The 15981-nt window shown below is 33.0% G+C and overlaps 1 protein-coding gene across 35 annotated transcripts in view; it reads left to right on the forward strand.

Annotated features, from left to right (window-relative positions):
- The window catches only part of SOX6 (SRY-box transcription factor 6), a 561278-nt gene that overhangs the window by 243844 nt on the left and 301453 nt on the right, over positions 1–15981 (forward strand). For all 35 annotated transcript variants that reach the window (XM_074372343.1, XM_074372328.1, XM_074372335.1 and 32 more), the window contains one exon: positions 6322–6529. In XM_074372343.1, the coding sequence (XP_074228444.1) occupies positions 6322–6529 (208 nt within the window). The remainder of the gene's footprint in view (positions 1–6321; positions 6530–15981) is intronic.

Genomic DNA, 15981 nt, shown 5'->3' on the forward strand with positions numbered 1-15981 from the left:
AAGGAACCCCAGCTTCCAACCCTGAGCTCTTTAAATGTTCACATCCTTGAGTAGAGAAGTCTTTGAGATGACTCCAGCCTTAGCCACTGACTTAATGGGAACCTCATGAGAGACCTTGAGATAGAATCGCCCAGCCCAGATGCTCCTGAATTTGTGACCCATGGAAATCATTAAAAATAATAAATTACTATTGTTGTTTTAAGCACTAAGTTTTAGGGTTTTTTTTTTTAAATAAATAGATAACTAATACAAGGTATTTTGGTAATTCCTGGATTAGGATTAATGATGTAGTGGAATTCCTGTCTTAAAAGTAGGTAAAGCTCCTCTCTGGAAATACAAGGCAAAGTTTTAGAAGGTAAGTGTTATTGAAATTATGGCATCTTTTACTGTTGAGAGTGATTTTATAGTCCTGTGGAAAGGAAAAATCACTGGATTGGGTGTCAGAAAATCTACATTTAGATTTTAGCTCTTCCAGTTCTACCTGTGTGATGTGGGGAAAAGTACATAACTTTCCAAGTGTTAATTTTCTTCTTGCTGAGAATGAAAATGTAGAACTTTGGTATTCAGTTCTTGGCAACACGTTTTTAGAGCAACATTTAGAGTCTGGAATGTATCAGAGGAGAATGATGAAGGGTCTGGAAACCTTGTCAAATGAGAAATAGGTGTAGAAACCAGAGGGATTTCACCTAGAAAAGGACTATTAAGTTAATCCCTCCCTTAAGATGCTTTGAACAACTGTAACTTGGAAGAGAAAATAAATTGATTTTATGTATCTTTTGAGGGCAAACAGGATAATGGGTGATAATGATTAGGATCTAGATTTTAGCTGATCAAGTATTCCTTTATAAATAATTAGATTTATCAGAAAATATTATTTGACAGACTTAAACTGAAGAAATGCCAAGGAAAGAAATCTTCATTATTTTTTCTGGGTTCAATAAAAGGAAACTATAATATTCTAATCCTCTAGACATTTTCAAGAAGGCAAAACTCTGTTCTCTTAAATTCTTTTTAACATTTCCTCCAAGTATCTCTTTATAAAATGATTTTTGTTCTTCTTTATTACATGAGCAATATGTACATCAATGTTTATTAATGATAAATTGGAAAACACAAATAAGCAAAAAAGGAAAGAAAAATTACCAACAATCTCATCACCATTTAGAAATTACTATAAATAATTTGGTGTATATCTTCCAAGTTTTTTTTTTAATGACCATGTACATTTACCCTGCACACATATAACAAAATTGAAGTTACATACTAAATACTACAATATATCTGTTTGTTCATTGAATACATCTTTTCTTGTAGATAAATTATTTCTACAACTTTTTAGGTATTCATATGAAACCTTGAAATTAGTATTTATTTTCTGATTAAAAGTGTTATTTATGATAGAACATTTGTAAAATATAGATAACCTCAAAAATAAAAAATATGACCTATTATTTCAATACTTAGAAGAACAATAACGTTTTGTTGGATAGTCTGTTGTCTTTTCTCTGTACGTAATTTTTTCTTAAAAAAGTATATTGATGTTTCTCACTAACATACTTTTTACTGGTAATATGTTCTGAATAGTCCCACATCATTAAATTTTATGCAAAAATGTGATTTCCAATAAGTTAAAATTATTCCACCATTTGGATAAAACCATAATGCCCTCAAATAATCACTACAATTTGACATGCAAGTTGCCGCTCATTATTCATCACTATAAACATCACCAAATTTAACATATATAATATTGTTTTGAATGACTATGTGGTATTCCATTGTGTAGCTATACCATCTTTTACTGAATGAATGACTTATTTTTTAATATCTCAGTTCTTAACGTTTTGTTTAAATAAGCAATCCTGTCATTGCCAGAGCAAATATTTACCCTTATCCTTAATTTTTTGATTATTTTTGAAATCTTTGGTGAATAGTTGTTTCATCAGCCAACAGTGTTCTTAACATTTTGCTTGATATTTTGGAGGCAAATAGAAGCATAAGACATGACCCCAAATCCTTTAAGAGCTAAAATTTAGTTGCAAATATGACTAAAACATGCAAAATAGTAATGAATAATTTATTTTAGTATATTATTAAATGCTAAGTTGCATGGTTCTGATTAAGTGTTTCGATGTGTAGTTCAGTGGGTAGGAGGATAGTGAGGCCTAGAAGTCAGGGAGGACTTCAAGGATGAAAAGCAGTTTGATCTGAGCTTTGAAGAGTGGGTTGAGGTCATAGTCAAAGAGAATGTAGTACATTCTAGGGGAAAGGAGCAAACTCACAGAGGCTCAAAAATTTGAGTATGCTTGCTGTATTCATAGTACTATGAGAAGGCTTTTTAAGTTTAATGTTATTTTAATGCCATTGCTATGCAATCAGTTTTTAATAACTTCTGAAATAGCTAGGCAATATTTATTTTAATCTGTTTTTTCAATTTTATTAAGAAATAATTGACATACAATATTGTATTTGTTTATGGTATACAACGTAATGATTTGACATATGTATATATTATGAAAGGATTACCACTGTAAGTTTAGTTAACATCCATCACCTCATGTATATTTTGTTTTTAGTATTTACTTCTCTATCCCTTCAGACATGGAAACATCTTAATTATATATTCTTAATTCGTGAAAATTGCTTGTCTTTTCTAGAAACTTTGCCTAATGACTATTTTTTATATTACTGCATGCCTTTTTAGTCATCTACATACAATTTTTATACTGTGTTTAATCAATTTCCAGAGAAATGCTCTCTAGGTAATCTGAATCAATATTGCTTTAGTGTGTGCATTGGTTCTGGGATCCTTTTAAATAATATTTTGAAATTCTCTTCACTGTTAGGTTTGGTGGGGCCACTGAGGTTAGGGGTTGAGAAAAAACAAACTTATCATAGATTTCTTTGAATGAGTTAATGCTTATTTAGGGTCCCATATGCTCTGCTTTTTGTGATGTTAATGTGTTTAGTCATGTTATACAGTGGTTCTTTTCACAAGAAAGATCAAAAGAATAGAAATAATTTCCTTTATGTTATTTTAAAAAATCACAAATAACCAACTTTCAAAAAATTTCATAATTATATCTATATTATAATATTAAGGCAAAGCCTGTTTATTTCATTACTTTCTTAGGGATCAGTGTTTCTTAAATTAGGGTGCATCAGAATTAAAGGACCTGTGCATCAGAATCACTTGGATTGTTTATCAAACTTCATATTCTTGGGTCCTGCTTTTTGGGGTATGGGAGGAGGTGAAGGAATGTGTATTTTAACATACTTGCCAGGGAGTTCTACACATTAAAGTTTGAGAAGCACTGCTTTAGGAAAATATCATCTCAAATCTCTCCACAGCTATGCGGCAATGACAAGTATCAATACTCAGTGGATACTGTCACTGGGCATCTTGCTTCAACTGGTAGTTCATAGTTTGTTTTTAGGAAATTACAGAATAAGTTGAGCTTTTTTTCACCTTAAGAACGCTTACTTAAAAATTACTTATTCCTCAGAACAAAAACTAGAGATGCTTTGTCATGTTTCTTTTTCTAATTTGACATTATTGTCTTTTATTTAACAGTTATCTCTTCATTGTAAGTGTTTGGATTTATGTGCTTCTTTATTCAGATGAATCGACTATAGATAGGCCTCCTTCCATTCATGAAAAGCCAATATGTCTTAAGTTTTAGAAAGTTAAAAAATGAGGACCAGAAATGGTAAATTTTGCCCCTTTCCATTGCTCCTAAAAATAGTATAAGATGACTTATATGACTTAAGTCATTTATGATTTCATCTACTGCCTATGTTGCTGCCTTGGTGACATGTTGAAAGTACTTCTTGTTGCTTTCTCGGAGAAATCATGACTTTTTAGCTTATTGGTGGTGTTGGGCCACCTTACCCAGATTATAGAGCTGAGGACAGTGTGGGTCATTGATGTGGGAACTCATTGTTATTGTCTGAGTGGGGGATAGCAGTGACCACATTCCATGAGTAAAAATAAGGAATGTAGTCTATCTAACAAGTAAGTGACATTGGTAAATAAGATTGTTTGAAATTAGTCCTGAGAGAAAAAAATGGTATTGTGTGGAGCCTAAATGCTCTAAGGACAACTGTTACTCAGGCTAGAGAGATACTTCTAGCATCTTTCCAATTCAATTTGGGGATGATGGGAACATTCTCTTTATTTTGATCAATGGTAAGTTACTTGTAGGTAACCACTTTTACGTAATTGTTATCTTGAATTGGTCTTCAATCTCTTAGGTTGAGTCAGAGTTTGTTTTTGATTTGTAGGCAATGATATGAGACTAATTTGCATCTGAAATGAAAGTGATCATAGCATAATTGATCAAATGGTGATTTTGATTCAAAAAAGTCTGGGTCACATTTCTGATAGGAACACTATTAGGAGTTCAAAATGGTTTTGGCAAATATAACTCGGTTTTTGTTTGCACAAAGTGGAAAATGAACTGGCTATTCCAAGGAGCCATGTACTAACTATGACTGGCATCTAAAAGAAGAGGCTCCTATACATCACTTTACATTAAATGAAATACAACATATTTCCTGGGGAAAGAAAAGATCTAGGAACAAGGTTAAGAGGAACTCTCTTTCCTGCCTGGCCCGTTTATCTTATCCTGTTCAGTTTATTTCAACACAAATGTAATATGCATCTGCCCAGTGCTTGGCACTGTACAAACAATGGGAAAGTGGAAGAAGTTAATATTTGGCTCACAGTATTTTAAAACAGCTTTATTGAGATATAAAATACCCAGACCACACAATTTGCTTATTTAATGTGTATAATTCAATGGTTTACAGTATATTCACAGACTTCACAATACTCAATTTAGTTCAAGACTAGTATATTTTTTCCTAAACAATTCCTTAAGTCCAGAAGGGAAAAAACCTCTTTGGCTCCATTCCTAGATCTGTTCCTTCTATCAGAATAATGGTCCCTACCATTTACCAAGGCACCACTGGCAATGAGCTCAGCACTGCGCCTAGTTGTTCACATACGTTATGTCATTATATGCTACCCAATAACCATGAAAATAAGTTTTATTCCCACCCTATATATAATAACAATAATTCCTTAATACCTAGCATTTATTTGACACAATTATTATCTCATTTAATGTATATGGAAATGTAGTTCTCTAGACACCATTTTCCTTTCTTCCCCCTCTCCTACCAGTGATTAACTCTGTAACTTTTGCCTCATGCTTCTCTCTTTGGTTCTTGATGCTTGCTGGGCATTTTTTTTTTTTTTTAAGAAAGAGAGATATATAGGCACAATTAACATTTTCAAGCTTCTGATTAGAATTACAAAGGCTAGATGCTTTATTTCACACAATAAAAAATTTTCTTTATTGGGAAAGAGAATACGCATGCATAAATTGATAAGGGGAATGCAAGACTGCTGATGGACTATGGTCACATAATGGTTGCTTTAAACTCTCAGCTCTGCTTTAGAGAGATATAAAAGCCTTTTCTTTTTATAAACTCTTAGGTGTTTATTATTTGCAAGCTATTATTTTCTCATTGCAAATGGATCTAAGCCTCTAACCAATTAGCTAACTTCTCTGTACTATGAAATAATTCTTGGACAAGTGTTTCTGTAACAAACTTGTCCTCTTGTTAAAAACAAAGTAAAAACAAACCATTTTTATAATGCCATGTAAAAAAAATGTGTGTGACTATGTGCTGAAGTATCAGTGGTAAGGGTAAGGAATAGAAAGAGATTTCTGTAACTTTGATAGACATATATCTAGAAAAAAATGATATGCCTCAAACCCAGTACCCAAAAAAATTCAAGTCCGCTAACTTTCTCGTGCTGATTTAGGTATTTTATATCCTCTCTGGTGAATAGTTAACATTGGATTTTGAAGCTAATTTCTCTACTAGTTCTAAATTTAGAGATTTTTTTTGGTGATGTACATATTTTTGGGGATGTGGGAAGAACATTGCTAATACAAGTGCTAATTAAAAGAAAAACTTTTCCAATCCTAATAACTAATAATTAAATCTGGACTATTTTAAATGAAGGATATAAATGAGTAAGAAGTTAAAGTGTTCTTTTAAAAATTTAGTTGTTGCTCCGCTTAGGCTGCTTTCTAATTAAAAAAAAAAACAGTTGGAATCTGCAATTCCAGGTTAATTCCTTTATTACCTCTATAGTGTTTAGTATTTCTTTTAAAGCAGAGATAGTTAATATATTTTATTTGTCTGTCTCAGCCTCAGCCTCTGTCATTCTGAGTTTGGGATTTTTCACCAATGATATGCAAAGAGACATGTTCTAATGGTTTTTACTTTATTTTGTTTTTCCAGGAGTCAGAGAATAATAAGTTATGTTCCCTATATTCCTTCCGAAATACCTCTACCTCACCACATAAGCCTGACGAAGGGAGTCGGGACCGCGAGATAATGACCAGTGTTACTTTTGGAACCCCAGAACGCCGCAAAGGGAGCCTTGCCGATGTGGTGGACACACTGAAACAGAAGAAGCTTGAGGAAATGACTCGGACTGAACAAGAGGGTATGTGTGGACTTAACTGTTGGCTTTATTCTTTTAAAGATTCCAGGCCTTAAAAAAAAAATGAGTGGGGTTTCAAGGGCCAGAGAAGTGCATAATTGGCACTAGTAAGAAAAAAGTTATTCAGAGGTTACCATGGTGATGGCAGATTGTGATCCATTAGAAGTGTTAAGCAGATAGCTCCATTTTTCTAAAACTTTGTGCATTTTACTTTGTTCTTAATAATAACAAACCAAGGTTTTAAACTGACTATAAGCCTTGCTTTGCAGAAAGGTAGTATGGGAATTTTCCCAGCTACTTTAGTTTTCATTTTTTCTCCCCTATTTCTTTTTGATGAATAGTGTTTTATTATGAAAATATCAACTGTTTAAAGAGGAAAAAACCCTAATTTATTTCTCCTTATTTTTATAAATATTATAAATTTATAAATATTATTATTTTACCTTCAAATGTTGTGGAATTGAGAGTTCAGAGTTTCTAATATTGTTAAACCTAAATGTTCAAGGGGGACGTTCTTTGACATATGACACCTACTGAAACATTCCACATCCACCTTTTCTGCTCTCTCTACAAGAGTCCACTTAAGTGCACCTAGGTCCTAAAAAGCAGATGAAAGAAGACTCTCTAATTTATGTTTAAACTAAATAAATCAAGTCTAAGTGATTGCTATACTATGTATTTTCTTTCATTTTTTTATATACAGGTTTTAGGCTTTAAAAATGTAGGGTACTTAATGGCTCAGGATTATTACTAACATTGTAAGTTAAATTTAGACCTCCGTGGCATTGTAGGGAACTGGGGATATGATATAAGGGAATTTTTTATGTAACTTAATTTTATTCCTTTGAGGACTCAAAAGTTAAAAAATTTCAAATTAATTTTTGTGATGTGTCCACAACATCAGCAACTTTTGTGGAAGTTTCTAAAATGTATTACATGCTTCCCTGTCTTACTAACCAGATTATATGGCACAAAATGTAAATTTGTTTTGATGACTCAGGGTAATAATGCAGTAGACTATGAACTCCAATACCTAGCTAACAGTCATGTGACCCTGGGTAAGTTCTTCAATCTCCCTGAGCCACATATTGAAATTTGGTATGGTACCAATGCCTGACTTCTTACCTCAAACATTTTGAGAATTAACTATAATAATTAATATAAAGTACCTTATGAACTGTAAATTATATAAATTTGAGGTATTATGATGATTATTATATTTTAAATGTAATTACTTTCCCATGGTATAATGTAATTATTCCCAAGAGATCATTGAATTAATTAGGACAGTTTGGTTTTATGGTCATTTCTCTGCAATTATGAAATTTTGGAGTTCTTGTATCAGCTTGATATAGATATCTTTTTTGGTGTGTGTGTGTGTGTGCGCGTGCATGCGTTGGTTTCTTTTCCATTAATGTCAGGTTACTTCTTGCTCAGTTGTGAATAATTTCTAATTTGCTTCTACTATTCATCTACCAATTATGAAATTAGATGGTCATAACATTCTGGACTATATTTAGAATATGCACAAATATATCTGGGTGAGCTGCTGAGAGATTCTGGGTAATAGAAATGATCTTTAGTGTATGGACTTCATGCTGACTCTTCTAGCTGCTCAGAGATTTTATATTTCTCATTCTTGGCTATGTTCTGGAATAACTGAGGCTGCCAGATTAATAAACTGAATAAATGAGATTGGTAGATTACTTTTGTGATTCACCAAAAAGATGGTTTTAGTTCTTTAAGAAAGTGGTTTTCAAAGTACTTTAGAAGGCTCTATTGTGTAAAAATTAAAAAACTGATTTGTGATTATTTTTTTGGGGGTGAGGGTCTGGACTGCTAGGGAATTTGAAATCATTCTTCTCTTACAAGTAATAATAATTAGTTTTTTAGTCTTCCTCTTCATTACTGAGTGTTATAGATTTGATACAAGAGAGACACTTGCAGGATGAGACCTCTCATTTAAGAATCTTTTATCATATTTTTACTGTGGAAGAATATTTTTATGTACTTCACAGAACTTTGTTTTCTACAGTACATATATTTTAGGCATCAGAAATTCAGGCATTTTTAGTGTATATTAATATATATAATATTTTAAGGATAAGTATGAAATGATAAAAAGCATGCTCACCAACTTTACAGAATTCAAAAATCTGGGAGGAACACTGAATATAATGTACAAAAGAAACAAAGCTAAAGTTTTGAAAAACTGAAAATATAAATTTAAAACTAATCTATCAAGATAAAATTTAATAGATTTTATTGTCAAGTCCAGAGGCTGTGACCAAAATTCCTATCTGCACAACTAATTACTGAAGGAAATTTAAATAGCAGACACATGAATTAAAAAATATGAGTTTTAGGTGACAGAAAGTGCAGTGGGGTTAGCGTGGTGAATATTGCCAAAAAAATTGTCCGTGCTATCTCACTCAGCATTACTGGAATTACAGTATGTAGCATTCAAGAAGTGGTAGTATCGTTGAACTCCCTGCTCAATAGAATGCATCTGAAGTATTGTGTTGAGTTGAGAATTACTATACTTTAAGATGGACTCAAAAGCATTGGGATATTCTCAGAGGAGGACAATTGACATGATAACAGAAACAGAAATGTATAATAAGAGGAGTGACTGAAGGAACTAGTAATATTAGCCCTAGAGAAAAGAAGATCAAGGATGACATGATGGTTGTCTTTAAAAATTAGTCATATAGAGGAGGGACTGGGTTTTTCTGTCTAGCTCCATGAAGATAAAATACGGATCAGTGACAAGAAGGTACAAGGAACCAGATTATCATTTATAACAAGACTAATGGTCTAACAGTGTAGCTATGTACAGAATAATCTTTGGAAGATAATTAATTGTCTTTGGAAGTACAGAGCAATCTTAATTGACATTTTAAAGCTATTGTAGAGGACAGAAGATTGCTCTTTTTCCAATGCCAAGACTATGATTTTTTATAAACAATATGCTTACATAATATTCTATAGTTCACGGTTTATTTTTTTAAACCCTATTCAAGACTACATAGTATAATGATTATTTTTCTAAAAAGAAGTTTTTCTCCTTATTTTGTTATATTAGAACTGAGGTATTCTTACTAGCTTACTTTTTTTTTTTTTTTTTTTTTTGGCCATTGATTCCTTTGGTGGCTTGGTGAAGCCTACGGGTCCATTCTTATTTTAGATGCATAAAGTAAAATCCATGGAATTATAGAGAAAATGAATTATATTAAAATATTAAGTAATTTTAAAGTTTTGTGACATGGTAGAAAGTACTACTTCACTAATGCATTAAACATAATATCTAGTGGAGGAACTAAAAACATAATTTTGAAGTAGTGATAAACATAAAAGATATTTTGGGGTATCTTCAACAAGTACAATGTGAAATAAAAATATATTGTGATTCTGTGGATTACAATGTCATACATAGTATGAATTCACGGTTTGTTGTCTGCATCTATAATTTAAAGAAACACAAAATTTCAGTTAAAAGTTGGTGAAAAAGGATTTTTTTCCATATGAGTTCACACACTTCCTGAATTCTGTAGATAGACTCTTGGGATTTGTGGACCCTAGGTTAAGAACTTATATACTATAGGATATGGCACACCTATAGTGAATAAAACAATAGTCTTTAACTTTAAAGAGTTCATATTCTAGAAAGATATATGAAACATATACAAAATGAACTCTAATTCAACGTCCAATATATGATAAACTCCATGAGAGCTATATAGGTAAAATGTTATAGGAATTTACAAGACAGATTATACCTGCCTAGGAAGCCATGGAAATTTTCAGTAGGAAAATGGATCTTAACTGGTCTTAGAGGATGAAAGGATTTATATAGGTAGAAATGGAAGGGAGGGACATTACAGTCAAAAGGAATGGGCAGAGAGCTTTAAAACAGCCAGGAGTTCAGGTTCTAATTTAAAGTAAGTGAAGATGGATATGGGATATAAGACTGAAAAGGTAGGTTCTGTTCAGATCACGGAGGCCCTTAAATTCTTTGCTAAGGAGTTTGAACTCTACATTGAAAGTTATGGAGGAACCATTGACTACTTTTTAGCACAGTAACATGATGGATTAGAGCTTTTCTCTAGGAAAGTTAAGCTGGCAGCACTGTGTCAGATCTATGGCAGTGTGGAGAGACATTAAGGAAATTGTTTCAGGCTAGAGATAATGAGGGCCTGAACTAAGGAAGCAGAAACAAGAAAGGAAGAAGGGGTGCATATGGAAAAGACATTAGGATATAGAATTGTTGGGACTTGACATTTAAAGTGAGGAGATCAAGAGAGAGGAATGGTTTAAAGATAACTCAGTGAAAAGGATGATGGTACTACAGTTAATGGAAATAAAAGAAGTAGAGCAACATGTTTTGGAGAATGGAAGCAATGAGGATCTCTATTTTTTATTTTGAATTTGATTCTTAATTTTAATTATCCACTTAGAGCAATAGAACAGAACAGTATAATGGGAGAATAGAAATAATTAGAGAAAAGATCATTAATAAGCTTCTGATAGATATTCTGATTCTATAATAATTATATTCTAGGTCTTAAGAGGTATAATAGCTCACCAAAATTTGACTGGCTTTGACCTTTTAAAGCCTCGTCTCCTCATTTGGGAAATTCCTTATCCCATGGGACGTATAAGAACTTTCAAATGCATTAATCACGTCTCCCTCACTTCTGCTTTCTGGTTTGAAGGCTATACTTCATGAGTGACAAGCCTGTGTGATTGACATAATAAATGACCTTTTCTGAGTCATTCTTGTCCTGGAGAATGTTTTGACTCTATCAGACTGAGTATACCCTCCTTCTCACTTCCTCTCATATTCAGGAATTGATCTATAAAAAGTTTATCTATTATGGTCTATTTTTAAACAATATATACATGATAAAACAAAAACTCCACATAGAATAGTGAAGTTTTTCCCTTACAGGTTGATTCTTTCATTAACCAAGTAACTGTCCAGTATTTTATCTGCCATTCTCTCAAGAGGTGTCATTTCCAAAGCAGTGATTTGACTGGATTGCTGAAACACTGATGAACAAAGGTGTTCTGTCTGAAGTGCCTCTTCTGAAAGTGAGATTTGTGGGAAAATAGGGAAGGCTTCTGTTTTGCTGTAAATTAAACCCTGATTTTTCTGCCATAGACAGATAGATAAGTTGGTAGGTAGGTAGACAGATGCATGGAAAAATGGATGGATGGACAGAAAGAAAGAATATCAGAATCTACCTTTTAAAACACTGTTGGCATTGGTGGGTATAGTATGCAGAAAGACTTTGATTAATAGATTCAGGTTAAAGTGCTTCTAAGATAAAAATCTTTCAGCTAGGATTAAATGATGAATCTTAGTTATCCTTGTGTCACCCATCTTGTTGCCAGTGTAGCTGGGCTCTAGCATAAGCGACAGTTGTCAGAAAATGAATACTTTATAAAGGACTTCTATATCTAAATACATATATTTAATCAGAGAGTCCTTTGGCTTCTGAAAATAAGTTGTCTAATGAGAATTTCATTTGAGCAGCTGCAACTGAGGAGGTCAACAGGCATTGCCTAGGAGAATATGGCCCAGCTGGTTAAATCTGGTTGTTGTCGTGATTTAAATGGTCAAGTGCTGCTTGTAATCCAGGACCGTCTGTTTGTAAAGGGAAGAGTGAGTGCTTCAGCATAATGTACAGCTGTTTTAATCTCTCTTTAATAATAGTGCTTCAGCCACTATCATGTCTTGTATATCATACTACTAAGTATATGATCCTAGGCCAGGTGAACCGGTTTGGGTCAGGTTCTGGAATCCTGTGAGACTGCAGAGAAAGGGATACAATGATATAAACCTCAGATCTAACAAAAGAAGATTTTCTTTCTGACTTTTTGCTCTTTTGAAAGACTTATTTTTTAGGTAATAATTATTTTGATCAAAAGAGAGCGATAAAGCTTGTAGTTAGATAGAAATATTAGAATAAATGAATTCTCTATTTAATAGAATAAATATTAGAATAAATAAATCCTCTAGACTTAATGGAAAGTATGCAGGGTTTAGGTACAGTTCTGTAGGATTTATGTTGGTCAGAAATTAGAGTATTTGTCCAGTGAAATTGTGTGCTTCAAGATATTGTAGTAATGAAAGTATGTAGATTCATTTGACTGTGTATATAGAGAAAGGGCAGGAGCATTTGAGCTGTGGATTCCTGATGGGATAGGCTTTCCAATGGATTATGCAGCTGTTACCCAGCACAAGAAAGAACACGTGTTTATGTATCTGATGGATTATTATCGTTATACACATCTCTAAATAATAATTTGGATTTCTACATATATTTTCACCGAATTATATTTAGTTAGCATATATGTTGATATGTATCACTCATCTGGCTTTTGCTGTACTAAAGGAGTGTGGTATAGTTTAAACAATGGGAAAGTCATATTTTTTTTGAGTGAGCTAGATCTGGGTTTGAATATAAGTCCTAATATTTAGTGAGGCAGTACAGCCTACTGATTAATAGTTTGGGCTCTGGAGCAAGGTTGCCTGCGTTTGAATCTCAGTTCAGCATTTGCCAGGTGGTAAACATCAGGCACCTTTCTGTGTTTTCTCAGCCAAGTATTAGACATAATTATAGTGCTATCATGATGAGATCCAGATTTAGTTAATGCAACAAAAGCATTTAGAGCATTACCAGAGCATAGTAAGTGCTCAATAAATGTAGCCAGCATTACTTCCTAGCCTTGGACACATTATTTCCTCCTTTTGTCTTTCAGTTTCCTCATCTATAAAACAAGATGAAATACCTACTTTGCAGGGTTGTGTGAGAATTTTACATATTATAATATAAAATACATAGCTTCTATAATCATTATTACTATTGCTATTATAACTAGTACCAGTGTTATTATTTGAAGAAACATTTTTTAAAGAGAAATATTACAAGAATCTCATCCTGCACCATAGAGAGAATCATAGAAAATGTCCCATGGTGTTAGGGGATTTGGCATTTGGCAGCAATGGCATACTTGTTTTCTGGAAGAGCAATTCAGTTGAACTCTCCTTTCAGGCTTTTTGGAAAAGCTGATACTAAAGTTTCCCCCACTGGAAGCCAATCTTCCCTGCTGAGAAATATGTGGAATATGATGTTGTCAGCTAGAGAGACTGGTAAAGCCGCGGATGAGGTTTTTAGATACTACGTAGTTAAGAGCACTGTGTTCCTGTTAAAGAAAAAATCTATTAAAAGTCCGCGCTTAAGAAAAAAAGTTTAAGCATTCATACCATGCTGGAACATCAGCAGAATCTTTTAAGGCAAAATTTATGGATATTGTATTTTACCACTGCTCTGATTGAAGGTTATATTGGTGAAGCATTTAGAATATCTGAGATCCAAACCTTTCTTTATATTTCTCATTCATGGGGGAAACTTGAAAGGTTTTGGATTTTTTTCATAAGAAATACATTAAGTATTCATTATAAAAACCCCCAGAATTATTATTTCAAATAAGTTGAAAATTTCAAGGCATTTAAATACTGAAGTTTCCCATGACAACTCATACTGTAGGTGAAGCAATCAGGTACACAGAGCAATGATGATGCAACTTCATTTTAACTGATTTTTTTCTTCTCTTTAAAATACATCTTTACCCTTCTATGATATTTGTGTCCTTGCTTCTATTTTAAAGAATTTTATCATATTCATAGCAAATATTTATCTAGTACCATATAGTTTATATAAACATATTTCTGAAAGTGTTGTACAATTAGGGATTAAAATGAGGAGCTAGAACTACCAGTTTTTGAGTTGTGGAAAAGAATAATGTTTTTATGTTTTTGTGTTAAGTATATTTGCTTTCTGATTCTCTGGAAACTGATCATCCTCTCATATAACTTTATAAAGGATGCAATGAGCCTGAATCCTGTGAATGCTAGACATTCTGAACAAATTTTGGTTATTTTAATTTGTTGTTTTGCAACTCCCATTTACAATGCTGGCAGTGTACTAGTTGATTGAATCCTTTTCTCAGCTTCATTTTGTTTGTCTCTGCCTTGAAAAGATACTTCAGATTTCTTGGCCCATTTCTATCTCCTCAGACTTAAAAGTTCTCTAAGGTTTTTCTCTATGAATGTTAAGAACAGATGCAGGCTGTTGCTTCTGATTTTCCCTGTTACTGACCTGGAAAGCAAGAAGTTGTTTTTGGTGTTTCGTTGCTTAAAAAGAGGTTGCAGCTTCCTCTGCATGGTTTGATGAAGTTAAGTCACATTCTCATACGATTTTTGAAACTGTGAAGTTGAAGTGGATCATTAGCATTTTGCATTTTTCCCATTGAAAATTCATTAGGTTGACTTCTTCAGGATTTCTTCTGGGATTCTCAAAAGTGATAGAAGGCAGCTTTAAATCTATACATTTTTATTATACAATATATATGTAAAATCCAAAGAAAAATGAATAGAAATGGAAGTAGTAAACTTAAATATATGTTTACTATGTAATGTTTGATACATATACAATTTAAGGCATAAAAATAAAACAAACACCTGTGAATTCATCATCCAACTTAATAAAAATTACTAGTACTATTGAATCTACCTCTGTTTTCTTCACCTATTCAATCCCTTTGTTTTCTGCATAGATATAACTACTGCCAGAACTTTGTGTTTAGAATCTTCCTCTTTTTTTTGTTTTAAGCTAGTTTTGTATATGTCCCTAAATAATATATTGTTTAGCTTTCTTTCAGAACTTTATAAAAATGGTATCACACTAACCTTCTATGGCTTGCTTTTTATACTCATAATTATACAGTTAGACTCTAAGATAAATTTTGCTGTGTGCAGCTCCAGTTCATTTTCACTTTTGTATAATGTCCCATACACTATCCTACAGAATGCTAGGTAAGAGTGTATTCCTCTTTTTACTGTCTCTGGATGTTTGGATGGCTTCTAGTTTTCTGCGAGTACAGACAATGGTGGTATGGACATTCTTGCACCTGTCTTCTGATACACATGTGCCTGAGCTTCTTCTTTAGGGTGTATTCCCAGGAGTAGAATTGCTGTTGACAAATTTTGTATTATTTTCCCACTCTGTTGGAAAACATTACACAAAGAAGTTGGGGCTGCAGTGTCTGTGTATATTATAATTCCCGAAAGCCTTACCTTTTGGTTCCACTTTCTTCAGAATGTCTAGTACAGGTTTCCTTTTACTGCTGAGCTTTTCAGAAGCTCACAAGAGGCTCTGATGGACCCTTCACTGTATTTTTTCTTTTTGTTGTATTTTAATAGAATGTCTCCAGCACTTCTTTTAATTATGAGCACCAGTGTATTGTCATTCTCCCTCTGGACTATGATTACTAGGTTTGTTAGGAAATGCACTTTTTCCCCCTTTTGATTCTTTTTATTGATGTTTACAGTGTGTGGTTTTTGAATTAAGGTAATTCCCCATCTCTAACTTTATCATCATGTTCAT

The sequence above is a fragment of the Camelus bactrianus genome, chromosome 10 (assembly GCF_048773025.1).
Source record: "Camelus bactrianus isolate YW-2024 breed Bactrian camel chromosome 10, ASM4877302v1, whole genome shotgun sequence".
Lineage (NCBI taxonomy): Eukaryota > Metazoa > Chordata > Mammalia > Artiodactyla > Camelidae > Camelus > Camelus bactrianus.